The following is a 26,636-nucleotide window of genomic DNA, read 5'->3' on the forward strand; positions in this document are numbered from 1 at the left end:
GTAAGGAAGCCCAGCTCTCCTCCTAACCCAAAGCAGAAGGCGGTGGCTCTCCAGAGGGACCTGACTCACTTTGCCTGTTATTCAGTACTCTTGGATTGCTAATGCTTCCTCCTCTCTCTTCTGTGGTAAGTGCTGGATGCTAAGGGTGGCACCAGAGACTCTCCGAGTTCCAAATCTTGTTCACCGAGGAGCATCACCTCTGCTTCCCAGTGTTTAGACCAAAATGTTCCACCTTAAATAAATGTGAGATGTCAGCTACACCTGGCCTGTAGCGAACAGCATTAAAACACATTTTAAAGTAATGCCTCTCCTTGTAGCATATAGCACTGCCTGATAAAACCTTATCAAATGTAACGAGATGTCTTACATTGCCCCCAGCCTGTTAGGAACCACATACAGAATTGGATTAGGTATGTGTACATGATAAAACTGTTCGTTTTATAGCCAGTGAGGCTACTGATCCTCAACAGCATTAAAAATAAAGGGACTGTCCAGATAAGCAATGTCAAAATTACACAGTGATGAACAATAGGTAGTGCAGAGCATCAAAGAGTCCCATCTGACCCCAGGCACTGCTGGGGAATAATTTATCACCCTGGCAGCAAACATCCCATTGAACACGTCTGTCCCTAGTGCCCTCCTCTTCAGAGTGGAAAAAGATCTTCATTAAACAATAGTGTGGCCATATTAAATATAGTCATAGCAATGACAAGCTGGATTCTTCTCCATGGTATAATTATATTTGTAACACAAGCCAGCTATTCTTGTTTTCCAGAGACATGACACGCAGAGGACAAGACAGGCTATATTCAACTCTGTCATGTTAATGAAAAGAAAACTCCAGCCCATCTCCTGCTGGCAGGTCACGAGTCAGCGGTGACAGATAACACACTGCCTGCAACTAACCTGCTAGCAAAGACTCACCAGAACAAGAAATCCAGACAAGAAGAGGAAGTCCCCATCCCTCTTCCTCTCATCAGTTCCAGGCTTATCCACAAAGCACAGCAGGAACAGACATTTGTGTTTGGACTTAAAGATCTCTTTTGTGTTTATCAGCACAGGCAATTCAACCCTATGGGCTGCCTCCATTCTGGGTCGTCAAACCAAGCATCACCAGTTTTTAAACAGAGACTTTCAAAAGATCCTGTGGAACTGAGCCAAACATTTTTAGGAGTGAGGGCTCACAGAAGATGGGTGCTCCAAATCTTCACAACAAGCTTGATAACCTCTGAATCCAGTTACCTTGGTTCTGCTTGAATCCTGCCTCATTAGACCAAGTTTTGCTGACTGCCAGATAAATAGAATTGCTCTTCTGGCTCTCTAACTGCTTTTGCATATAGAAACACAGGGAGAACAAGTTTTGCTGACAGATTTCAGATGTAATGTTTCTTCCAATATTGACTGATGATTTTAAAAATAAAGTGTTTTTCTAACCGGTCATTTCTAAAATTACATTATGGAAGGAATGGGTTTTTTTTACCAGAATCAAATCCTCTTGGCAAACCTCTGAGACTGTACACCTGCAATCCTGCTGCAGATGCAGCCAGGAGATGTGAGAGTCCTTCTAGCAGCACTGAATAAATCAATGAGACAGTAAGGAGCAGATTTCCCAGATCCCTGCATTAACCATTAAGCCTATCTTCTCCAGAAGGGAGGAATCGCATGGGTTAAGTTAAACATCGAGCAAACTATTACTTTCTAATCTACAAAATAGGCACTGGCAAGTGACCAGCAGTGATTGTTCCTTTAGGATAGGAACATAAATTCCTGGACAGGAAAAAGGCCCTCGAGCCAACAGGGCTGGCATTTAGTTTTTCTAGAGGCAACATCTCTGATTTTCAAAACACCTCCTCAGTCCCAGCTCTCCTACAAAGCAAAAAAAATATGACTTTGTGCTCACAAACAGTAAAGTTTTAGTAGCACTGACCCTACCCTCGTGTTTAGCCCCAGCAAGGCAGGGTCCGAGCCCAGTGCTGAAGCAGCAGCGCGTCGGCAAGGCTCTGATCTCAGTCACTTTCTGATGGATTTCCGATAAGGCTGGTTATTCTTAACCCATCCTGGGACAACATGCCACTTTTAAACCCTGCAGTACACTCGTAACCAAACCAGGGAAAAGCTATTTCTGTACGTTTGGACGCCCGTGCCAAATGTCAGTGCATTAAACTATCTTTGCTCGTCTCCCTGTGGCCTTTCGCAGTCAGACCAACAAAGTGGAAGCAAACCCAAATGTTATGTTCAAGGCAAGGAATAAAAGCTCTTGCTGTATAGTAATAGCAGTGATGTACGCTATTCCAGCTGCCATTCTCCTACATCTTTTTTTATGTGGTTGCTGAACATATTTCATTTAATGTGCTTTCTGTTTTCCCTGAGGTTTATTGCTTGATCTTTATCTACATATAATTTCTTTTTTCATTTTCTGGACGATTAGCAAAAAGATTCAAATCTCTCAGGAATTATTTGCTGGTATCACTGATGCTGCAGCCAATAGTAAATTTCAATATTCTCCATTTGATATTCAAGCCCAAATCATTTACATGTTGCAAACAAAAGAGAAAGTCTCATGTGAAACTAAAGAAGAGGACAAGTAATGCATCTGTTATTTCCTTTTTTTTTTTTCTCTTCCTAGAGACTTCTCCATCCCTACATCAGCTTAGTTTATTTAAGATAACAATCTTCAAGTAAGACCTTCTCAAAATCATGGTAATACAGATAGATGAAAGGCAGCATACGCTGTCAGGTATCTGGAGCTCCATCTGACAACAGCCAAGCCCCAGTGACTGAGCTCTCGCTCTCCGGGTCAGAGGGGGCACAACCAGGAATCAGCCACACTCTCCTCCTCTGTTCCTGGGGCACAAAGCTCCCTGACCTCTCAGCCACGTATCTATTACAGTCACACACTACGGGGAAGAAACTGGAAAGCACTTCTGCCATCTAGAAGCTGAAAAAAAACATTTTCACAACAAATTTAGGTGCTGAGGCCAAATATTTCTACATAAATACAGCCCTAGAGCAGGCACCTTTGAAAAAACTAATCACAGGTGCTCTACCTAACTCAGATGCTCAAAGAGCTGTGGTACCTGATCCCACTGACATCACTGACAGCTGGAGCAGCCAAGCAAGGCTCTTGGCAAACTCAGCCCTAACAGCTTATTGCATCCTTAGCTACCTAAATCTAAGGGAAGGTGATTAAGTCATTCTTTGAAAATATTAATTTTTTCTTCCCTTCAGAACAGAGATATGATCAGTAAAGTTCATAGCTACAGACTACAATAGTGCGTTCCTGCTTTTCAGCAAAGGTATCCTCAGTATGAAGTCTATTTTCTATATCATGTACTAAATAATTTCCCTTATTTTCCTGGATTTTTATATTGTTTGAAAATCCCTGTACGATTCTCAGATACTGAACACTGCTTTCCATTCTGTTGTTTATATTATTACAGGTGATTTAAACAGAAATCTCATTTGAGCCTGCATGCATTTCTGCACAGGGAACTGAATCCTTGGCTCTTCATCTGCTTTTTAGACTGGATCTAAACCCAAAAAGAAAAAGCAAACTCTCACATGAGTGGCCTGAGCCTAACTGTAAAAAAAAATTCTAAAAGCAGTGGACCATATGCAATATCTAATTGATTAATCCCACTCTTTGAGTATTTCTGTTATTTCTAGTAAAAAAGAGTCATTAAAAAAATGGTTTCTGAGATTTTGTTTGTTGACTATGAGCCCTGGCCTGACCTCAGCCTTGAATTTAAATCCCCAGTAGAAGTCTGAAATTAATCCAACTCTGGCTTAGTTATCAGTAATTATAATTATTAACAGAAGTATCCAGTAAATGAATGGCTTTCCGTGAAAGGGTGTTTTAACTTAAAATAATGGCAAACTGAAAATGCACTTCCTTCTTACCTTACAGCATCTTTTCCCACAGCGATGCAGGATCTGGTCCTTACAGGGCATTGTAAGAGACACAAGCCCTGCCACTTGCCTATACACACGTGCTTGCCCAGACACTAGATTTCCACATATTACAAACCTAGGTAAGTCAAAAACTGCCACCTGTACCAGAGCTGATAGTCTGAAATTTGCTTTCTCTGCAGCTAATCAGCAGAATGGAGTGAGAGCAGCAGAAGTGGCTGCTCAGGGAACACCAGCACTGGAGCTCCAAACCCTGCCTTGTGTACCTGTGCTCCGAAGTGTGACGGCTCCCTTGCTTAGGACAGGCTTTCCCCACATGAAAAGGTCCAAGAAAGCCTCCAGACTATTCCATGGAGGGATTTAGCATCCTCCTATGGTCTCTCCCATGAAGGAAACCTGCTGCTGGGAGCTGTCAGACCTGGAACTAGCTCTGCTGGCAGGAGCAGAGTCAGAGGAGACTGTCAGCCAATTCAGATACTATGATTTCTTGTGACATCTCTCCAGCTATCTGCCTGTAGGCTGCTGGACACAGAAGAGGTTTAATGTGGCTGAATGGAATATCCTCCTGCCTGTCGTCACGCAACTTGAAAGCCTGGAGCATCACCAAAGCAGGAAACAGAAAACCTGAGCTGCGAATCCAGTTGAACAAATTGGTTGGATTATAACAGTGTGGGGAAAGCCCATCTTTTATTATAACTGGATTGCGTGTGGCTCGGCACTGCAGGCGATCGGAGCGCAGCAGCAGTAGGAAATGACTCTGCGGGGAGCAGCCTGCGAGCCAAACACGGCACAACCCGGAGAGGACAGTCCGCTGAGGCAGAAAGGAGGCAAGGGTAGAGCAGATGAAGAGTTATAAGGAAGAAGCCGAGAACGCATTTGTAAAAGTGCCTAAGGGACTACAGGGAAATGTTGGTTTCTTTTAGGACAACAGGAACAGAAGGGAAAGGTACAGCTTCACAGCTGAGTTATTGCAGTTGTACATGAGTTACTGCACATGCATCATTGCGAGTCATGGCTCAGCAATTAAAGGCATGGATAACTCTGCACATTCCAGCTGGGAGGTAAACCACACTTCTTTGTGACTCTTCCGTTGAAGTTTAAGCTTTCCATGCTTTTCTGGCTCAGTCACTTCTCTGTTGACAAGCAATAACTCAATGGACTCTCTGGGTTCGACAACACAAATGCCCACGGGATTAAGGCTACACTCCTAAAAATTATTTTAGTAAACTCTAGGTCAGGCTTTGTCTGATGAGGCTGAGCTGCTGCAGAAAAACTGAGCAGGGGTTACAAAATTAAAGACTAACTCACTGTGTACAGAAGAAAGACATGAAGCCATCCCTTGGTGGCCGAGTCACTCACTTGGCAGTATTAGCTCTGCTTTAACCCAGACAGTCAAATGCCATGTCTAGGCTGGTATATCACCACTTCTGCACTGAGGACTAAAAAAGCAGCTGAACAAACCCATAAAATAATAAGGGTATTCTAGATGCCACCACCAGGCTGCACCCATACCATCCCCAGTGACATGAATGATGGACCACGAGCTTCAGGGAAGACTGAGTTCATAGAGCTTGAGCACCACTGGCTCATTGTTTCTGGAGGGGCTGGGCAGAGTAGCAAAATGAGGGAATAAATTGAGTTTTTCTCTGAGTGATAGTGCTCCTTCCTGCAATGACTGCTGAGGCTGAGAATTGCCCTGGAGGTGTCCTTCCCCTAGACCCTACTCAGTGGTCCTGTGAGCCCCAGATCTCCTCCCTCCCCCCGCCCAGTTCACAGAAGAAAAACACTAAGATGTTTCTGTTGGCTTTTACATCATCTTTTTGTAGAGACTAATCTTCAGTTTCAACAATACATCTTTTGTGAAGCGCTCCCAGCAGAAACCTTAGACACCTTCCCTAAGATGTGTTTGCTTACAGAAGACGAGGTACGATTTGTTTAAACCCAGCTAGATTAATGTCTTGCAGACATTAGTGAAGTGAGATTTAATAAGGTTATTGCTCTACGTTTTCCAGGGAAATAAATCACACTTATTACTAGATTGGAATAAGATTCAAGGCTTGGGCTGAGAAAATTTAGTCTTTTTTGTTTTTCTAGGGGGGAGTGAATAGATAACTTGAAAATTGCTGCAAGGCTGTTGAATAGGAAGCTTTCTAGGATGGAAAAGAGCAAGAAAACCATAATGGCTAGTGCCATTATCATCCCCACTCCGTACCTTACAGGAGATCCAATCCTGACTCTGTTTTACTCAGAGGGTCTATGTCAATACAGAAAGCAGACTGGAGTGTTTAGCAGCATTTAAAGCAGACCCCCAAAGTCCATTTGAGATCTTCCAGGCAAACTCTCCCAGAATGCTGGGGACTTCACTCCTTTTCTGGGTGCCTGTTTCTGCCTCGTATATAGGGATGTTTCCTTGCATCAGAGGGGAGTTGTGGGACCAAGCAACCTTTGCAAACCTTCTTACAGAGCCTAAATGGAAACCAGGTCAGCAGGTCTCAGAGCGTAGGCATATCCTGCTACAATGGTTTCCAAGTTCGCAATATGTTTCACAATGAACATGCAGCTGTATTTATTCACCCAGACATTCTTCTAAAACAAGACTGGTGAGAAAAAAAAGAAAAGCAGCTCTTTTTCCAGAGCTCTGATTTTAAAATTGCTCTTTTTCCCATTCAAAAAACACTCCAAAAAGTAAGAAACAAAGTTTGAGGAATTAAACGGCCAGACTTTCCCCTACACCAGCATGGGAACAGACAGCTGAAGCCAACACAAGTCTTTCCACTAACTACAGGTTAGCGTGCACTGCAGTGCTCAAAACCCAAAAGCTTTATCACCCTTTCCCCATACCCAACAGGTTGCACAAACATGGGAGAAAGCAAATTATAGTAACATAGACTTCAATTAAGTTTCAAACTTTGCAACAAAGCAGCACAAAATACAACGGAACCAAGTAAAAATCTCCTTGTGGAACACAATAAAACATATCCTGTTCAGAGTGAAAGAGGAAAGGAAATATCAGGCAAGGCAGCATGGCTGCGTGTAAATACCCTCCTGCCAACGCCTTCCCTGGATAAATTAGTCCTCTGAACTCTGACTGCATCAGCATGAATCAGCCTGCCTGCTCCAAGGTAAAGGCTACGATTCTGTTTTGTGTTCAATGGGAACTCTTTTCCCAGCCTTTTCTTGGCTTCCTGCTTTGAAAGAATAGACTCTCCAGAGACAATTTTGGATCTGGACCACAATCTTGCTCCTTTCAGATAATTAAGTATCTCTGGGCAGGAGTACATTTAAAGAAGCAGCTGGCAGTTATGAGCCAAACGCTTACTGGCAGGATTTCCCCCTGCTCCTGAGCCAATGCTTTTGGGAACTAAATGACTCCCTGGTGATAATTACCAGGTAAAACCCACAAGTCAGGGGAGGTTCCTTCATTAGAACCATCAGCAAGAAACAATGCAAAGCTGGGAGGAGGGTGACTGAAAATTGTGTGTGAGGGTTACTTGACTTCTCTGACCTACACACACACACACACAATGTGGATTCTATGTAATTACTAGACATTTTCTAGGTAGCGTGTGAAAGCTACAAAATCTGTTCCCATACCTACAGCAGCAATAAAACCAAATAGCCTTTTCCTTTCAGCTAATCAAAATGAACTGAGGAGCACTGGAAATCCATCACAGCACTTACTCTTTTGGAGGGTTAAGGTCTTCTGGGCGAGCCTCAAAAAACCTGAAGACTTCATCACACTGTGAAATGTGAGGAGGAAGCCGAACCAGCGCCTGCAAAACAAAACAAGGAGGGAGAAGCACTTAGCAAAGTCAAGTTCAAAACACGTGCTCAAACATCTAAACAACCAGGCAAGAGGAGGCACAATGATCCTGGTAGGCAGAAGGGAATACAAAAAGAAAGCAACATGCCTGGCTACTTACATGAGAAGAAAGGAAAGTGCATGTTTTGACTGCAAATGTGAAGTAGGATGCAATGAATTGAGACAAGCAATGGTAATGTAATTTTTTTGCCATGTGTACAAGAGCAGAATTTGGTCCATGTGTACAAAACCATAACACTGAGTAGAAAAGTGCTCTGTGACTGGGACAATCTCTGCGACATGTTTGCACAGCACCTCAAACAATGCGGTCAGGGCTTATGGGCTTTATGTTGATGCACACAAATTCAAGCAGTGAAAATCTACAAACTAAACACCCACTAATACAACAGATTAACGTGTGCCGTAAAGCTTTCCATAAAGCACTGTCAACAGAAAAAGCAGAATTTGTTAAAAGAATTCCAATAAAACAACAAACCAAACAACAATTTTCTCCTAAATGAACAGGAAATTAAGTAGAAGGTTTCACAGCACATCCTGGCTAACAGTGTCTATGCAATCGGCAAGGCGCAGGTATGCAGGGATTGTCACATTCAGCAATAGTTTTGGAACCATACAGTAAAGCCTAGGAGGAAACTACAGTATGTATGAAGTGTACTGGAAAGTAAGACTTCAAACCATAGAGACAAGTATGCACAGCAGAAACACACTATGAATTTGCTGTTCAGACTCTAAAGCTTGATGGTACCCAAAGAGGCCAAAGAGACATCCCCAGCCCACAACAGCAGCTCCAAGTGACGCAGCTCTGAGATTGCCTCCAAAAATACCTAGCAGGAGAGGAAAAGAGACTGGAGGTGATCTCCTCCTGTGCTAGGTTACATTGAAAAAAGGCCACAAGTTAAATATAGACCAAGCTTCTTAGAGGTGTTGTAAACCTGTTTGACAAAATGAGACTGTCTGGCTCTTTTACTAGTTAAAAGTAGGACAAACAATCTTGAAAACCAAATGAAAACTGCACCAGAGCTAAATGAAGGTGTATTAGAGTGAACTGGTTATACTAACCTACGAGACTCCTGATTGATCTTGGTCAGACACGCCAAACGGCGCAGCCAAAGTATGAAAGCAGGACAGGGCAGGGCAGGTGGTTACCCCCACGGCTGTTTTTACCAAGCTTTAGAAGTGGCCAGTTTTGTTTCCAAGACCACTCCTGCCTGGGGATGCGAAGGAAAACAGCTGAAAAATGAAACAACCTTGCTCTGAAACTGCAGGTCTCCAATATTAGATGATGGGGACTTGTTTTGAGGTGGCCTGAAATCCAAAACTAAGTGCTTCCAGACACACATCTCTCTTTTCCCTGGTTGAGGGATGTTATAAAAACACAAGAAAAATCCACTGGATATCAGTAGGTCCATGAAGAATGAGGCTCTGGCTTTCGGTCATATACAACTGCACTACAGAGCAGAAAAAGATATCTTGCAATAAGGAAGCAGCATCAGATTCCGAATCCTGGAAACGAAGTGCCAGGGCATGTGTACAGACCACTGCTGGTTACTGCACTAACACAGGATGAAACATAACAGACAGGACTTTAATTTGAATGAATGATGCCCTGGTTCCCACCACTACCCGCTCAATCTCGTCATCCTAGTAAACTCCTAGTAGATACAAACACATGCATCCAGTTGGCAAATCAAGACTAACCCTGGGAAGCTGAGAACTGCTGGGGAATAGTAACTGTTAGGGTATGTCAGAGGAAAAAGGGAAATGCCTTACCAGCATTTAATAACCAGAGTGTGTTTTGAAATCTCAAAAGGCTTGATCTTGTGCAGTCAATGGCGCAAGAGCAAGCGCTGCAAATGATACATATCATTATTAGAGAAACACAGATACCTAAGTTGTACCTATCACAGGAGTTCCTGGACATCAGACACCTTCTCAAAGATACAGTGCCTCCCTACAAGTCCCTACAGATGTTAGTCCTGCCCAAACACCAGGCTACAGATGTCGATACCGAGCTGGAGCATAGAGTGGGTTTTCAATGATGGAGAAGCATGGATTTTACCAGTCTGGAGAGTGGAGATTTGTGTTTCTAACTCACAGGACGCTTTAGGAAATCTGAGCCCCCTGAATCAGTGATGCCCTGTCTGGAAATCTCCAGGGGTATTGTGGTCCCACTGGGTCAAGGGGATAACAGGAAAACATCTCTGTGACTCCAAGCTTTCGCAGACAGTGGATGAAAATTAGCTGAAGCTGTTGCCACACCCAGCCATCCACTTTCCCACCCCATGGACACAGAAGCCCTGGGGCAGGGCTGGATCTCCTGCTTCTGAATCACCTCCCAAAGTGCTTTAATTTTCAGCCTTGTGCACAGAGGTGGAATGAAATCCACCCAGTGGTAACTTGCCATTGCATGTTTTTCAGGGAGCTCAGGTGTAAAGTCTGCTGCCAGTCAATTTTTACTTGTTTTTATTGAGGAACACAACCCAAAGAAGTGGTAAGAACCACTAAGAACAGGTAAGAAAGTGCAAATGAGGGTTTAAAACCAGGCAGAATTGGTCTATTGATTTTGGACAGCAGTAGGGAGCAACAACACTGTTTTGAGAAACTAAGGTCTCTCCAGCAAATGTACAACATCCACCCCGGAGCAAGCAAAGTCTGAACAAAAAGAACATTAAGGAGATGAGGGGCACTGCTGTCACTCTGCAAGGGAAACTGCGAGTTCCTGGCATTTCCAGCAAGATGGTTCCAGGGCAGAGCTGCAAGAGCCTGAAGGAAGGACGGCAGGGTCAAGGAAAGAAGGGTATAAAAAAAGAGGAAAAACACATGGTGAAAGGATGGAATGGACAAGGAAGTGACATTATTCCTAGCATGTGAAATCAGAGGTAAATGCACACAGCTACAAATAGTAAGCACCCAGAAACAGTAAGGAACTTGCACAGGAAAGGTGAGAGATAAAAAGCTCCAGCGAACAGAATGCAGCCTTGCACAATCACTGTTATGAGTAATATCATGTTTCCTTGCTCTGCATGCGAAGGCGGACGTGCTGCTCAGACCTCACATGCTCCTTTGGAGATATGTGTTATTTCAGCCTGTAACAATGTCTGTCTCTCTGCTTTACAGGTTTCAGACACTCTCACAGAATGACTAATTTGAAAAGCTATTGAAAAGCTGTAACACTAGGCAAGGAAGAGCAAGCAGCCCGCAGTGCTGGGGCCGGCCAGCTCTTTACGTACACGTAAAAACATCCAGTCAGGTACTTGAAAATATGCACTGAGTGCTGGATGTGGCATTTATGTGCATACATTTATAAAGAACATGTACATAGATCTATACAGTGCTTGTGCAGAGTCCGCGTATACACACAGGATGTTCACCCCACTGAACTTTATGCGTTTAAAATGGGAAACGGGTCACACTTGTCTATCCACTTGTATAATTGCTAGAGAAAGACCAGTGCCTTCAGGGGCTGCTCTGCCTGTCCCAGCACGGACGTCTAGCTCTGCGTGGGGTGAATCACTGCCTGTCTCTCCCCACAGCCCATTGAGGCAGCTCAGATACACAGCTTCTAGATCCTTAATGTTCAGTGGGGTCAATCCCAGCTCAGCAGAGTACAGAGCCAGCTGACAGTACCACATGGTTATGACTCCCTGACTTTTCATATTAAATATCCTTTAATTATCGTTAATCATTAGTGCCAGATGTTTGGGAATGGCCACGAGTCCAGCCAGAGGGGAAGGTGCAATTAAAACAGTTAATTTCATATAATTCAGAGAAAAAGATTTTTTTCACCTGCATGAAAGCACTTTTAGTTTCTGTTTTGTTGAAAGCCTCAAGTAACTTCAAGCTTGAACCCAAAGTGCTGAATCGTGGCGGTTGGATGGCAAACACTGACAGTCAGACAGAGAGGTGGATGAAGCAGTGACTCACATCGGAGAAGGGGGGTAGATGTAGGAATAAATTAAACACTGTGGGGAGAAGGAAAAGAGGGTGCAGAGTTTTGGAAGAAACTGGGACATAGTTCTGGGCCTCTGGCATGGAAAGACCATAAGGCAATGGAAAGTGAGGCTCTATTCCAGGTGCTGAGAGAAGTGTCACAAATAATTAACTCATTACTGCAGCTGATCTAAATGCATCAGAATTCTGAAAAGTAGACTTAAAAATTATGGATAAAGTTTTAAAGTTTTTCACTTAAACTCTTTTATTCTTGAACAGGATGAATTATTATTCCATCTTCAATCAGCCCTAGCTTAGTTGTACAATGGATAGAGACAAACATCTGTGTATCTGTCTTGACAGGTTTAAGAATTAAATCTTGGAAGAGAGGCAGGACTGAGAGACCAAGAGGGAAGCAATTATAATTTGGATGTATGGTCTTTCAAATTGTGAATATTAAAAAAGAATGACCAATATTTCCTGGCACTGATGTGACTTGCTCATATAATTTCTAATTAGGTGTTGTGCATTCGGGTACTCAAGCCTCACTATAGAAAAGCTCATAAGCTTCTACTTAAACACACCACCAGTCAGCACACCGCGAAGGTCTAGGACAGATTCATACGAATGTTTATGACAATGAGTCTTCACATCTTAAGAGCTCCCCTGCACAAAGATGTTTCCCTTAATTAAGACCAAGACATAGAGAGATGCAAATCTGCAAATGCTGGTCTGCGTAAGGAGAGAGTGATGGTTTTGTGAACCACTGATCTGAGAGGTCCTTCTTGATCACAGGATGGTATACACTGGACAACCATACACCAGCGGTGTGTTTAGGAGATCAAAAGCTTAATAAATAAAATGCCCCTGGCAGGGCAAGGCTATGAAGTTGCTCTTTCACACTAGTAAAAACTCCTAAAAAAATCAAGAAAGCCGGGTCCAATGAGCCCAGATGGCCCCAAACCACTCTAAAGCAATTCCAAGCAGGGTGCAGAGGGTTCACGCCTCTGATACAGAACATTTTGCAGACCTCCCCTTACTGTGAAGTCTCCCCACAGACTCTCAGACAGCTCCTGCTCCTATGCCAGGCGCAGGAACCACAACACAGCCCAACAGCAGAAGTCAGACCTGCTTCTCAGCCATGCAAATCACCACGCTCTGTCAGAGACAGGCTGTAAAAACCAAAACAGCAAATGGTCAAACAGTTGCAGCACTCATTTGCCAGGGCCCGTTTGTGCTTTGTCTTTCCACAGTAGGAAAATGGATGGAGAACCTTCATCTGGTGAAAAAATTATCAAAGACTTTGCATCTGAACATACCTCGCTCTTCTGCTTCCTCACAGATTCCATCGGACAAAGACCTATTGTCTCATTTATTCATTAAATTATCCCACGTCAAATTTTCGCTACCAAATTCACCCACATCATTCCAGCATAATTGTCTAAATTTTTCAGAATTAAGCATGTTGTCTGCCTACCCATTTTAGCACTAGCGTTGAGACATAAGCACTTTTTTAATAGAAGCAGGACTGAACTTGTGAAAAATATGCTCTTGTTCTGCAGCTCTATACAATTCTCTAAAGAGCCAAAACATCCACTGGTTAGGGGAATAAGCGCAGAAAACAACTAACTCTTATAAAGGGGTGAACATAATTCCACTTTCAAGTCAGGCTAAAACACACATGCACCCACAGAATAGGAAACGGTAGTAATATTACCTTGTAAGCAAAAAAAGTCATTTTTCCCTTCTTACGCCAAGGGACAATTCATTGCATTTCACTTCAGCTTTCTACAAGTTAGCATCAGAGCTAAGACAACAACTCAGGCCTCCTTTGTGGTTACAGCTGAATGGAGAGAGACCCTCGTGTGGCTTAGGCTGGTGAAGTGAAGCTACTCTGGTTCAGACTCATCACTTAAGTTTCTGTTCCTCACTCACACCTTTCTGTCATTCCAGGTTAACTTCATATTGGGATGGAAAGATTATTGAAAGGTTAATGAAGGTGATGTTCCCAGAAACCTTGTAAGTGGCAACCTTCAGTGAAGGTAGCAAGAAAGCATTTCTGAATCTTAAGCCTCTGCTAAGCCCCGGAGTTGAAGTCCTGCCCCTGCTGAAGGTCAGTAACAGAACTACCACTAACTTCACTGTACCAAGAAGCTCTTCTCCTACAAGCTATTTCCCTAAATTCTTGGTACCTTTGAAGTTCAGTGCCTGATCTTCATCAATATTTTCAGTCTTGTGGAACTCCCTATTTTGCACAGGGCAACCATTCTTTGAAGAAATGCAAATTAGATGAACCATAATTACTTAAAAGGCAAACTTATTCTCAGAAAACGTGCAAACTTGGAAAGGTTTGGAGAGGTATGAGTTGCAACTCTCAGGTCCCTCTGTTTATTTACAGAGGTTGCCAAACTGTGTGCTGTGGGATTTCGGAATGACTGGGTACATTCTGTGCCAGGCTCTGGCATGATCAACTATCACCTTCATTTATTCTCTACAATTAGGAGGAAGCTGTAGCAGAAGGTAGGGAAACCAGCCCCTAACTGAATCTGATAACAAGCAGGACATCACAGCTACTTCTATACTGTTTTTGAAGAGTGGGCATAGCTTGCCTGCCATCCATACTGGACACAAGCACAGTCCGAGCACGGGTTTGGAGTCAAATGCAGGGGATGTGAAACAAAAAATCCTGGTGTTGCTTTATTTCCCAGTCCTGGCCAAAGCTCCCACCTGCCTGCAGCCCAGACTGTTCAAGCAGGACCACGGTCACACCTGACCCAACAAGACAGGAATGGTCGGACTCGATCTGGTGGGTCTCTTCCAACCTGGTTATTCTATGATTTTATGAATCTAAGATACATCTCTGGACACAGATAAGTTAGCCAGGGCTTTCTTTCCTTAAAGACCTGACGCCCTATGCAGAAGATACTATAGAGGACATAGCCCTCTTGAAGCACTCACGGGATTGCGAGATGCAATCCCTGCTCAAGCTTTCCAGTGACTACAATCCTTACTCTCCAATGCCATCCAGATATAAACATCATCTACTGTGATGTACTGAGGCAAATTAAATACAAATTACAATAAACTGCAAATGAAATAAAAAGACACTACATTAGGCACAAGAAACTTTTGAGCCAGAGGTCACTGGAAGCCAGGATAATATTCTGGAGAAATCTCTATATGTTTACCCAGGGTTCATACTCTTTGCTGGGCATTGTGGCCACTGTTGGAGATGGGACACAGCAGGCTGGAGGAAACAGTGATCTAACTTAATAACTCTGGATCTATGCTCATGAAAACAATCCCTATTAATAAACAGATTAAGGACAGCTTGGCTTTGGGGAAGCATCCAGCCACATCTCTGAGCTCAGCAGCAGCAAATCTTCTCCATATTATCTGAATGAGAGTGAATTGAGCCAGACTTCTCCAGGAGAGAAGGAAAGCAGAGTGGAAGAGGGCAGCAATCACAGCACCATGGTGTCAACGACTGTGGCTGAAGCCACAACACATCCCTCAGCTGTGACAGGCAGGCAAGGCTGGGTCAGGCTGGGTCTGTCTGGGGCGCAGACAATGGGGTCCCAGAGAAGCAGCAGCCCCCCCAGCTTAAGTCACTGTGTTCTCCACCACGCATCTGCTGGGTGAACCCTGACATCAGCCTCACCGCTCCTGTCGCAGGCAGTTCCTGTCTGAAGGAGGGTGGCTGGGGACACAGTTAAGACCCTACATATTTTAAAGAGAGCTGCTGGTCTGCTGCCCATCAGCAGGAAGACAGTGCCTTGATTGTTGCATGAGAAAGCGTGACTTCATGAGATAAGACTTTAATTGCAGCTTCCTCGCCTGGGGGGTGCAGATGGCACGGGTTTCACTGCCCCCAACCTCCAGCACGCCTCAGGCACTTCGGCGATCTGCTCCCAATTTTGGATGAGCAAATGTCTGGCTGGAGAAGTTCTTGGGAATGTATTTTTTCCCCTCCACCTGCTCCTCTGGCTTTCTAAAAATGGAAAGAAAACCCCACGGGAAATAAGAGAGGAAGTCTGGGGCTTAAATTATGCACTGACTGACGCGCATGATACCTCTACAAAAAGTGGGTAAATGCCTTGCTTAGAAACGACTTCTAATCTACTATCAGAGGATTAATTATCATCAAATCCTAGCTAGAAAGGAAAGATTAGGTGACTTAACCTTCTCCCCAACACAGCCATGCTTTCCTGCAATAAATTTCCAGGCTTTCGCTCGTCAGGAAGCGTTCCTGGAAGCTGTGGGTCCATCCCCAGCACTGTGCTACCTGGCACTGTCCTTGTGCATGGTGGTTTTGGGGAAGAACCGTGCCTCCTTATGATGGATTTAACACAGATGAAGCTCTTGGCCGTATCAGGCAGGGAAAGTCCAGCACTGGTGTTTGTTGTGAGGCCCCACATAGATGTCTTCTCCAGAGCTCTTACCCTGCAGTACTCATCGATGGGTTTCAGCCTCTTCACAGCTACGTCTCGGACATGGCTCCTCCGGAACAGGATCTTACCTGAGAGGGAACAGATGGAAGGGGAAGGTTAGGGGCATCACCTGCCACGTGGCATCCCAGTGCTGCATTGAGCAGAAAGGCTAGCAGAGGGGGTTTGTTCCCCAGCTGTAACAACAGCCACTGGCAGTGCTGGTGGCTGAGCCCTGCAACCCTTCCCATGGCCCCATGAGAGAAGTCCCAGTACTGGAGAGGTTCACACAGCAGCATCGTGTGGCTGCAGCCCCTGTCACTAGAGGACAGACTGGGCAGCACACTCGGAAGAGGCGTGAGCAGTAGATCCACTCCTGCCCTCGGAAAAAACTACACAGAAACATTAGTGGGATGGACCAACACTGTGTTATGACTCCCTTCTACTTCGGAGCCACTTTGGCACACGAGGAGCCAGGGAGCATCACTGGGGTGGGATGTGGGCTCCATCTACACCCCTTGCCTGCCTCTCAGCTGCCTCCCACTGCAGATGCTCCTACCCTTGCAGGCAGCCAAAGCCCACAGCCAGCTCACGAGCAAACACAGGACTGCTGGTGATAAAACCCTTCTAAATCTACAGAGGCAAACCAAATAGAAGAAGAAAAAATAAATAAACTCTGTTATTGAAAATAAAAAAAATAACCTCTCTGCTCCTACTGGATGACATTCCTGCAAGCTGGTTAAGATTAAATAAATGGCTGGGTTTTGTGTGAAACTGATTGTAACAAAGTTTATCAAAATAATCTAGGAGCTGAGCTTCCCCCCACACAAGCATGTCACAGAGTTGGAATTCTTTTGGCTTGAAGGGATTATATCTTCGTATCCTTTTTTGGTGGCTTTCTTTCCTTTTTCTTTTGTGCAGTATTTCTTCTAATGTAATGAGACAAGAATAAATCACATGTTCTCTTTGCGGTGGAAGAAAACAGTATCTGCCAGCACTATTTAGACCATAAAATGTCTACGTAAAAAAGCCACTGACACATATACCATCCCCTGCCTCAAGATACTTCTGCCAACAGGCAGAGATACTTAGCTATAGATCATGGGATTCAAAAATGGACTAGAAAATGAAATCGGATCAAAAAATTGAATATGCGGCTTTGATTTTATCATGATTACACAAGCAGAAAGGTTAATTAAACAGCAGCTTTTCACAGCCCGGCAGCAGAAGCTCTAAATTCCCCCAGACACTGTCCCTTTTGGTTGTATTTTGCTGCACAGTAGTTAATCTGGAAGGTGTTAAAGCCTTTTGTTTCAAACCAGAGAAAGTGATTTATCTCCATTCCCAATTCTGGCAGCGAAATGGCTTGTCCTTGTTAGGCAAACTCATTTCCTAGTGCCATAATTTTATCTCTCTGGGTTGCCTGTTGTTATCTCACTACAAAGCTGGTGCTGAGCCACCCCTGTGGGACGTGATGCCACATGGTCACAGACCACAGGGGAAATCTTCAATAAGTCTCCAAGATATTTGTCTGAGCTTGAGCTATTTAGCCAAAGGCTGCTGGAGAACGAAGGTGGCATTTCCATCTCCCTGCACCAAACCTCTGTGGACACACCCAAACCTTGCTGCTTTCCTGCTTCTCTGCCTGGTAAATAGGGAGAAGTACTTGCACTTCCAAAACATTTCTTTCTAATAGCATCCAGGATCACCCTGTACTCTTACTGCATAATTGCAGCATATTGCTTTTTAGGGGGTGAAGGGGTGGGAGGGTGGAGTAACTGTAGGAGAAAAGATTAATTCACTGTGCTCCAGCAATGCTGGTGTGGGAGATCTTGATATTTCTTTGAAACTTTTATAAATATACTGCAAAGAGAAAGTAATATTTTGGAAACTTTCTCACTTTCTGGCTTTCCTGTTTTCAGTTCAAGCCACAAGTTGAAAGTCAGACTGGTGACCATATAAAAAACATAAAGGAAACCAAGGCTAAATACATTGAAGATCTCCTGTAAATGCAATTCAGCTTTCCTAAAAAGACAGTTTACAGAGAGGCCCAGTCTTCAAAGTAACATAATAAATTAAAGACTCAAACGTAAGGAAGAAGATAAATATAATAAAGAATGTTATATTAAACACAGAACACAAAAAAGACCCCAGGATATGATGAGTCTTAATTCAGCCCTTAAATGGAGATGGAAAATACCAGGATGACTGTGGTGTCAGGATGAAGCAAAGCCCAGAAGGTGCTTCCATTTTTATCCCTTCAGAAAAAGGAAGGTTTTCACTTTGCTGCTGGAAGCTGGAAAAGGCTCAGTGAGGGCTGTGAGGAAGATTAGTAGCTGCTCAGCCAGTATGACACTCAAAAATGAGATCTGGAGGAGGTTAAGTAATTTAGATCACCATGAAGCAGCACTCAACAAGTGAAAAAGCAGGAATTAAAAAGAGACTCCACTAGACCATCCAGTTCTTGGGAGCAGTAAGGAGGAACCCCAGCCTCCCAAATCCTGGGGGCCCTTGGGCAGAGAAGCCTCATAACCAGGGATCCTGAAGCACCTCTAAGGAAGGACAAGTTCCCATTTCTCATCTTCTGGTCTTTTGCAGGAAGACAGACTGTGCTGATAGAAGCTCACTCTTCACAGAATCATAGAATAACCAGGTTGGAAGAGACCCACCGGATCATCGAGTCCAACCATTCCCATCAAACACTAAACCATGCCCCTTAGCACCTCGTCCACCCGTCCCTTAAACCCCTCCAGGGAAGGTGACTCAACCCCCTCCCTGGGCAGCCTCTGCCAGGGACCAATGACCCTTTCTGTGAAAAATTTTTTCCTATTGTCCAGCTTAAATTGAATCTGTCATGATCAACCAGCAGGAACCACTGCAGATCCAGTAAAATTTACTACTGCTTTCTCCAGTTCCTCCACTCTACTGGTCTTCCTCCAAAAGCAGGGGAGGTCTTAAGGGAGTGGAAAAGGAAGGTAACCTGAGAGACTCACACTTTACAGTACAGTCTTTACGCTCTCCAAGTGGGTGCACTGGACATAGACCCCATTAAAGGAAAGGTTTGCCTAGTGAAGTGGTTAAGGCTGCCCTAAAGAAATAAAGAGCAGGCAAACAGCCAAACAGTGAGGCATGTAAGAACCAGTGAGAAGCCCTCAGGAAGACAGTGGAAAGAAGAATTTCACACAGTGCTAACGTGAAGCAGGGGAGATCCAGGCAACTTTCTTGGAAGGGTGGAAGAGTGGTGTATGCGCCACTTGGCTTTTCCTCTGGGTAGCTTCCACATCTCTAAGGAAGGGATCTACTTCTAGGTAAGCACATACAGTGCTGCTACCTCTCTCTTAAATTTTACGGCAGCTCTTTTAAGCCTCCTCAGGCACTACACCCTTGTTTTACAGAAGGACGAGCAGCTTTGTAACCATGACACAAGCCCAGCTAGGGAGTGAGTGGCTAGTTTGCCTCTGACTCAGCCAAGGAAGCTTTGGGCTACACAGGATGGTGCTGCCTTGTGCAACTATTTCATTCACCAATGTGTCACGCTCAGACCGGGCCAAAGGAAGTCTGGCACACGTTAGGAAGGACTCCGAGGACGGCACCACTGGCAAAGACAGATGTGGGGAAGACACAGGGCTCCAGTCCTACTGCTAATGCAGGAAAACAATATTTATTTTTATTCTTTTTTCTTTAAAGAAAATATTATTCCTAGGAAATTAATGTGGATAAGAGGGAAAGTATCAAGTTTAGCATTGTAGGGGACATCTTAAGTCATCCCTTCATCTCTCTGTATATGTATATATATAAGTAGTCTTTAACTCCAGGACCACACACCTCTTCTCCCACAAGACCTCAGCTGCCTCCTGTATACGCAGAGGGTGCATGAAGTGGGAAGGATAAAGCTATGCAGGAGACTATCCGGCAGCTGCTGATTCTGCAGGCTTAAAGGCATCCTCTGAACATCACTTTATTCCTGCATAAACTCATACTTAGAGTAGCACAGACTTTAACAAACGCCACAGACCCTGAGAACAAAGGGGCTTAAATGCAACCCAACACCCTGGTCCTCCTACAAGCCCCTGCTGAACATACCAGAAGGGTCCAGAGCCTTATGCTTTGCCAGGCTTCAGGATGTGGTTCATGCATGGAAGAAGCCCATCTCCTGGTCAGCTTGGTGAAGCCACGTACTATGGTCTGGAGGCAGGACAGGACTGGGCATCACTAGGCAGAGAAGCACTAGAAGTCCCTGAGGAGATACCTAGCAGGAGAATTCAAGTCTTTTCTCTTCAAGGGAGGGGGACATATGCCATACAGCCCTACCACCACAGCAGGTGCCAGCCTTCACAGCAGCTACTACCTTAGATTTGTAAGGTCTAAGACTACTGGTGATTTGAAAGGTCCAAGACAGCCTCTAAAGCAAATCTCCTAATCACAGATTTCACTGCCAGAGGTGCTGCATATCTAGGCCTTGAGAGCTTCTAGAGATGTCTTCATGATTTTTCCAGCACTGTGCCAGTGGCTCAGCCCTGAACTGCCGACTCGGCTGCTCTCTGGAGCCAGACAGTGAGTGGGAGCTGCAGCAACAGGGAAATCGCTGTTTAGCTCCTTTCCAAACCTACCAAAGACCAGATCCACCTCTTGCTCTTATCGTCTGACTGATGAGCTTGAGTCTCCTTTCAAGGGACATCTGGGTGACAGATTGGTCTAAGAATCCCAGTTGTTTCATGCAAGGAGTGCCTGTGTGAGGTTAGGAAGAGAGTCAGAAAGCCAGTGCCAGGATCCTAACACTGATGGCATTTACCCTTGACAAAGAAAGGGGAGGGAAATGATTCAAAGTGTTTCCACTGGTGGGAGGGGGAAGAACGTTTTTACTATGTAGAAACTTATGACACAGTCAGAACTGTTGCTGAACTTGGCTACCAAAGAGCCTCAGTTGATAAAGGCCTTTGCTAATCAGCAGGAATTAGCATGGAAGGTGACAAGAGGTGATGGAGCCAGATGGGGCAGTCAGGAAAGCCAACAGAAGCAATAACAATATTACCCTGAGACACGAGGGGTGCTGGGGAGGGTGTCCTTCTGCACTTGGATCCTGTTTTTAATGTGCGTAAGCTGTCACGTTAAAGAAAAAAGCAATAAACAATGGAAAATAACATGGCTGTATAAAATAAATCTTCCACTGCTAGAAGGGATAAGCAGAATATGTGAATAATTACAAGGTAAGACAGACGAGGTGAGGCTGGATTCCCCACCAGCAAAGAGCTCCTACCTCTGAATCTGCCTGCTTTCCACTCCTAGCACAACAGCATCAGCTCTAGAAGAGCTTTGCTAGTACAGATTTGGGGAATTCAGGCACAGCTGGAAGAAGGACAAAGCCATGAGCACCAATGCTGAAATCCAGGAGTGACAAACGGGGGCCACAGGGTGCAAATCTCAAGCTAACAGCTCTGTTAGTGTTTGTACAGTGTTTTGCATAAACCAAGAGCTACTTCGTGTTGCTCTATGTCCTGCTGCTATCACCCAAATAACCCATTGCTCCTGTAATCTCCTCTTCAGCTGCAAGTCTCCCACCTTTCTAAAGCAAGGCAGGAATCAGGGTACAGGGAAATTAGATAGTATTTGGTCTGGAATGGACAAAATTGCTACAAAATTATCCTTTCTATTTTCTTATAGCAGGGTGGCTCTCTGGGCATTGGTCTAAATGCACTTGCAAACCCAAAGAGATCTATTCCCTCGCTTTGCTTTGCTTTACTGCCAGAGTAAAGCACTTAGCCCACACAAGAGGATGGTCCCTCCCTTAAAATTGAACTTCCCTGTCTGTGAGTGTGTGCAAAATGTTGGGGGTGTTGAATTGCTGAGTAAAATCTTCAGCTTCTCCAGTAAAATCGGTGCCTCCTGGAGTTGCACAGTTCAGCTTCCCCAAGGTGGAATGTGAACTCATTTGTAATTACTGGTTACATCACGTAGCAAACAACCACCTACTCTTAATTGCAGATAGCAGCCAGGTCATCTCAGGCGAGAGGGAGAATCGTATTTATATCTGCAGCAAGCAACACGGGCAGCTGGCACATCCTCACCCGGAGGAAATGACCTGATGATAATTACAAGTCCCACAGAGAGAAGGAGCCAAAAGAAGGTCACACTGTCAAAACATCTGAGAAATACTGCTCTAGGAAACAGCGCAGCTTCCTAACACCAAGGATGCAGGACTGTCCCCCTCTTTGCATACAGTCTTTGCTGTACTGGGAGCAAAAGGTGCAGAAAAACAGGAAAGCCTATAGAAAGCTGAAGCATCACCCTTGCTTATGCATATTTTACTGTAAGATAAGAATCTGTACACATACACTGCACCCAGAGTTTTGTTGAACAACCTCTAAAAAGCTCTGTTTCCAAAATTCCAGGAGCAAGTAATCTAACATGCAGAAACATCAGAGCTTAAATAACCATCGAACTATCTAGACCCTATACCAAACTTACCAGAGAAATGCCAGTCACTACATCTTATCACTCGTGCTGGAACAATTGGTTTATCCCCTGTGTCAGCCGGCACCAGTGTCCTGCTTTCACCCAAGTAGTTAGTGGCTCCTTACCCGTGATCTCCAAATCACTAGCAGCCCACGGAGCTATATTCAAAAGTAACTTTCATTTCCTGGGCAGTGTGAGAATGATGTGGATCACAGCACTTTGGTCCAACAAGTCTGGGCACCTGCAGCTCCTGGTTGTGTTACATATTTGCTGGTGAACGTGCTTGTACCATCTGAGCTACTCCAGCTCTCGATCCCAGAATGGAAAAAGCCTCTCAAATGCCTTTGTGCTACCTTAACCATTAAAAATGCGTTTCCTGAAGGGCAGCACCATGCCCCTGGAGCTACACTAACAAAACTTGTCCTCTGCTTTTTCCAACAACCACATCAAGCACCACCTTGATCAGGAGTGTTTCTACTGACACATAGCAGTACGGACCATCAGGGGAGGATCATATGGTCCCACTTCAATCTCTTAAAGCAGTGGCTTTAAACATTGAGCCTATTAAGATATTTGCACTGCCTTATAAGCTCTTATGAGACTTGTCATTGATGCATGTGCCCAAGACGCTGCCTCACAGACACTGGGTCAGCGCCAGCCACACCAACAGGGAGGCTTTGAGCCTCCATCCACCAGAGTCAAAGATGTTGCAGCAAAGTCACTGGAGGGAGGTGAATTCGCACTGCACCCTTGCCAAACTACACTGGAAAAGCTCAGTAAGGTCCTAGCCACATCCTTTGGCATGACTGGCAGTAACACTGCTTGGGAGACTCCACCCTTAAGCTGGTTGAGAACCAGAGCTGTGAATAACATAATATTTGCACTCACACCATGTACATGAAAGTTACTATTACTAGGAGGTAGGTCACACAATAGTGCAGAGCTATAGCATATACTCTCACATGAACAGGTAGAAACTGGGGAGTAGGGATGAGAAGGTGGCTTCACAAGGTCACAACATGAACATAAGAGCAATAAAGCCAGCCCCTAGATCCCTCTGCTGATGACGTGCAGAACAAAAAAATATCTGCCTGAGGGCCAGAAAATTTTTTCATTCAAACATTTATTCTAATCAAAACCAAATAATTGATTTCTGCCACAAATGAGGTAAAACTCTCTCCTGTGGAAGACCTTGATTAAGTCAGCCGCCAGGTAACCTGTGTCCCACATTACAGGAGATGAAATTCAGCAGTCAGGTTGGCAGAGGCAGTGCTCCTCAGAGCAGTTGTGGTATTTGGAAAGCATCAATTAACAGAAATTAAACAAACAAACAACACGGCAGCAAACATAACTAGGTGTCTGTGCCTGTCGGAGGCTGGAACTCAGCAGTGATGGTTTTGGAGAGCAGTATTGAGAAACAAAATCCCCTGTGCTTTGCAAAACAGAGCACCGTTCTCTCTTTCCAAAGAGACATGCCCGCCTAGTCCTCCAAGCTAAACCTGACTAGTTTTAAGCTGAATTTCCAGTAGACTACAACAGACACAAGCAAGCTGTTGTCATCAACAGACACAAGACCAAAGCTGGCCAGTCTCTAGTCAGGAAGTTCATCTGCAGACCAGACACCTCAAACCACAGGCATCACTCTCCATTTACAGTGTCTTTTCAGTATGTCTTATCTTTTTGTGTCATTAAGACAATCTACAGTAGGGATTTCCTCTCCGCCGGCTCTGACCTCCGACAAAGCTACTGTTCATTTTAAAGGCTCACGAGCATGCTCTTCAAGATAGGGATGTGTGTTACAGGAGAAGAGAGGTGGGTACTTTTATTTCCAGCACACATTGGGGTCTGACATGTGTTCACGTTCCATTATGACATGAACTCCAAAGCCAGACCTGCTCCTCTTCCCATTCCTCCCCGAAGCTTGCAGTGCAATAACCTAGCTGGGACTTGTGATCTGGCCACATCACCTCACAAAACAGCCTTGGGATCAGATCTGTGGCCAGGCCACCCAGCAGCACCCATTTAAGGGATGGGTGGATGAGATGTTGAGGGACATGGTTTAGTGCTTGATAGGAATGGCTAGACTCTATCATCCGGTGGGTCTTTTCCAACCTGTTGATTCCATGATTCTATGATTCTCTTTAACTCTTAACCATGAAGTAGCCCCTATTGCACCCTCCCAGCTGATGAATGCACGGCTAACCCACTCCATCCATAGGCAGTGGACACTGATCCATGTGAGCACACGCAGCCTGCACCAATATGAGCCAGCATCCAGTCACTCAGCCTTCCAGGGACAGCAAAGCTCACTCAGATTTCTCCACCTTGGCTGCACAACTAACAGCACTCCCACCAGCAGTTATCATGGCTCAGCCAATGCACAGGAACAGGGAAATGATTTTATAATTACTTATCAGATAACTGTCCTCCTTCGCAGCCAGCTCCTCCTTGTGTGAGCGCTTCAGCCATTTCCAGCTCAGGCCACTTAATCTGTGCTCACGTGCAATTTGGCACCAGCAGTGCCTGCTGATAGCAGGAGACAGCTAAGGACAATCTCCCTGAAAAATTCCTCTCAGTTCCTATGAGTAAACACACGTTTAAGGATGTGAGACCACCCTGGAGGACAGAGCTGCTGCCTTGGAGTTCAGGGTGGGGTATGCTAAGCATCCCTAGCTTTCTACAGCCATCGTCTCCTGGGTTCAATGTCCAATCAACGGAGAAAACCGCACTGTCAGATGTCAACAGATTTGCCCCCTGTAGAATAAAAAAGCCTCTTTTAGGGATTAATGCTCTAAGCAATTATTTGCTCCTTGAAAGGAAAAGCACCTCAGCCAAGGTGACAGCAGGACCCTAGGACTACGCATGCTTTCGTTTCCCTTTCACAGTTAATATGGTCTTTACATTTCCCAAGAAAAAGGAAAAATGGTGGCTTAGAAACTAATGTTTTGTTACTTTTTATTTTAATAAGAATCACTGGGCCAGCAGTATAAAACATAAAAACAACCTCAAATTTACCGCTAAATTAAAGAAAAAACATTAGCATGAATAGGCACAGAAATCTGAATTAGGAATGTGAGCTGATAATTACCCTTTCAGGCACAGATTAATTGCATTTGAAGCCATGGAGACACCGAGCAGCCAAACAGGACTGACTACTAACAAAATCCACACCACTAAACAAACTGGTCTTTCTCTCCCTGTGCCACCACACAGGAATGGCAGCTCCCCAAATGCTGTTTGCCTTTGTGTCCTGGCGTGCAGCGCTACGGAGGGCTGGCCAGAGGTACAAAGTCCCACTATTGAACACCTCAGATAACCCCTCTGAGGTGGTCCAGCCTGCAGACTTATGGTCTCCAGGACAGATGCCATCTCTTCCATTTCCAGATAAAGAATCACCATCCACGTGCTTAGCTGCTACAGTGCAAGCAAGCAGCTTCAATAGTAGTTATAACATACTGAACAGCGGACCAAAAATTTAGTCCACTTTCTTGCTCCATTCCATTGGGTCAAAGATCTCTATAGTCCATCTCTCCATCTACAAGAGCAGGCAGTAAGAGACAGGGAAGAAATGCAAGTAACACGACACGTGAAATAGGATCCTTCCCCTGATACACACTCCCCACTCCTGCACATCAGTGGCTAGATTCTTTTCTGAATTAGAAAATAGTTTTTAACAACCTGTGATGGCTCCATCCTACAGAAATTGATTTAGTACATATTTGAACCCACAGATACTGTAGTCCCTACAGAGTCCTCTGGAAATAAATTTCCTAATTTAATCACATGGCACGTGATTACATACTTCCTTTGGTTCACTTTAGGTTTGCTTTCCAAATTTCACAGGCTGCAACTGGCTTTTGCATTTGGAGAAATAAAATAATCATGTCCTCCTCACTCTTTCAAATTCTTCATGATTTCACAAACTTCTACTCCATCCCACACATCACCTCTGCTCCACACTGAAGACTTTTCAGTCTCTTTACACCCCTCATACAGAAGCCAATTCACCTTTGTAATCACCTCTGTCGTCCTTCTCAGCACCTTACCATGAAATACCCTTTCTGAGAGGCAAAGACCAGAACTGCACATGGTAT

At 44.6% G+C, this 26,636-nt stretch overlaps 1 protein-coding gene across 3 annotated transcripts in view; it reads right to left on the reverse strand.

Annotated features, from left to right (window-relative positions):
- Positions 1 to 26,636, reverse strand: part of SH3PXD2A (SH3 and PX domains 2A) — a 244,838-nt gene that overhangs the window by 133,609 nt on the left and 84,593 nt on the right. For all 3 annotated transcript variants that reach the window (XM_069864088.1, XM_069864089.1, XM_069864087.1), the window contains exons 4-5: positions 16,105 to 16,181; positions 7,591 to 7,682 (exon numbers count right to left, since the gene is read on the reverse strand). In XM_069864088.1, the coding sequence (XP_069720189.1) occupies positions 7,591 to 7,682; positions 16,105 to 16,181 (169 nt within the window). The remainder of the gene's footprint in view (positions 1 to 7,590; positions 7,683 to 16,104; positions 16,182 to 26,636) is intronic.

The sequence above is a fragment of the Phaenicophaeus curvirostris genome, chromosome 9 (genome assembly GCF_032191515.1).
Source record: "Phaenicophaeus curvirostris isolate KB17595 chromosome 9, BPBGC_Pcur_1.0, whole genome shotgun sequence".
NCBI classification, from domain to species: Eukaryota; Metazoa; Chordata; class Aves; order Cuculiformes; family Cuculidae; genus Phaenicophaeus; species Phaenicophaeus curvirostris.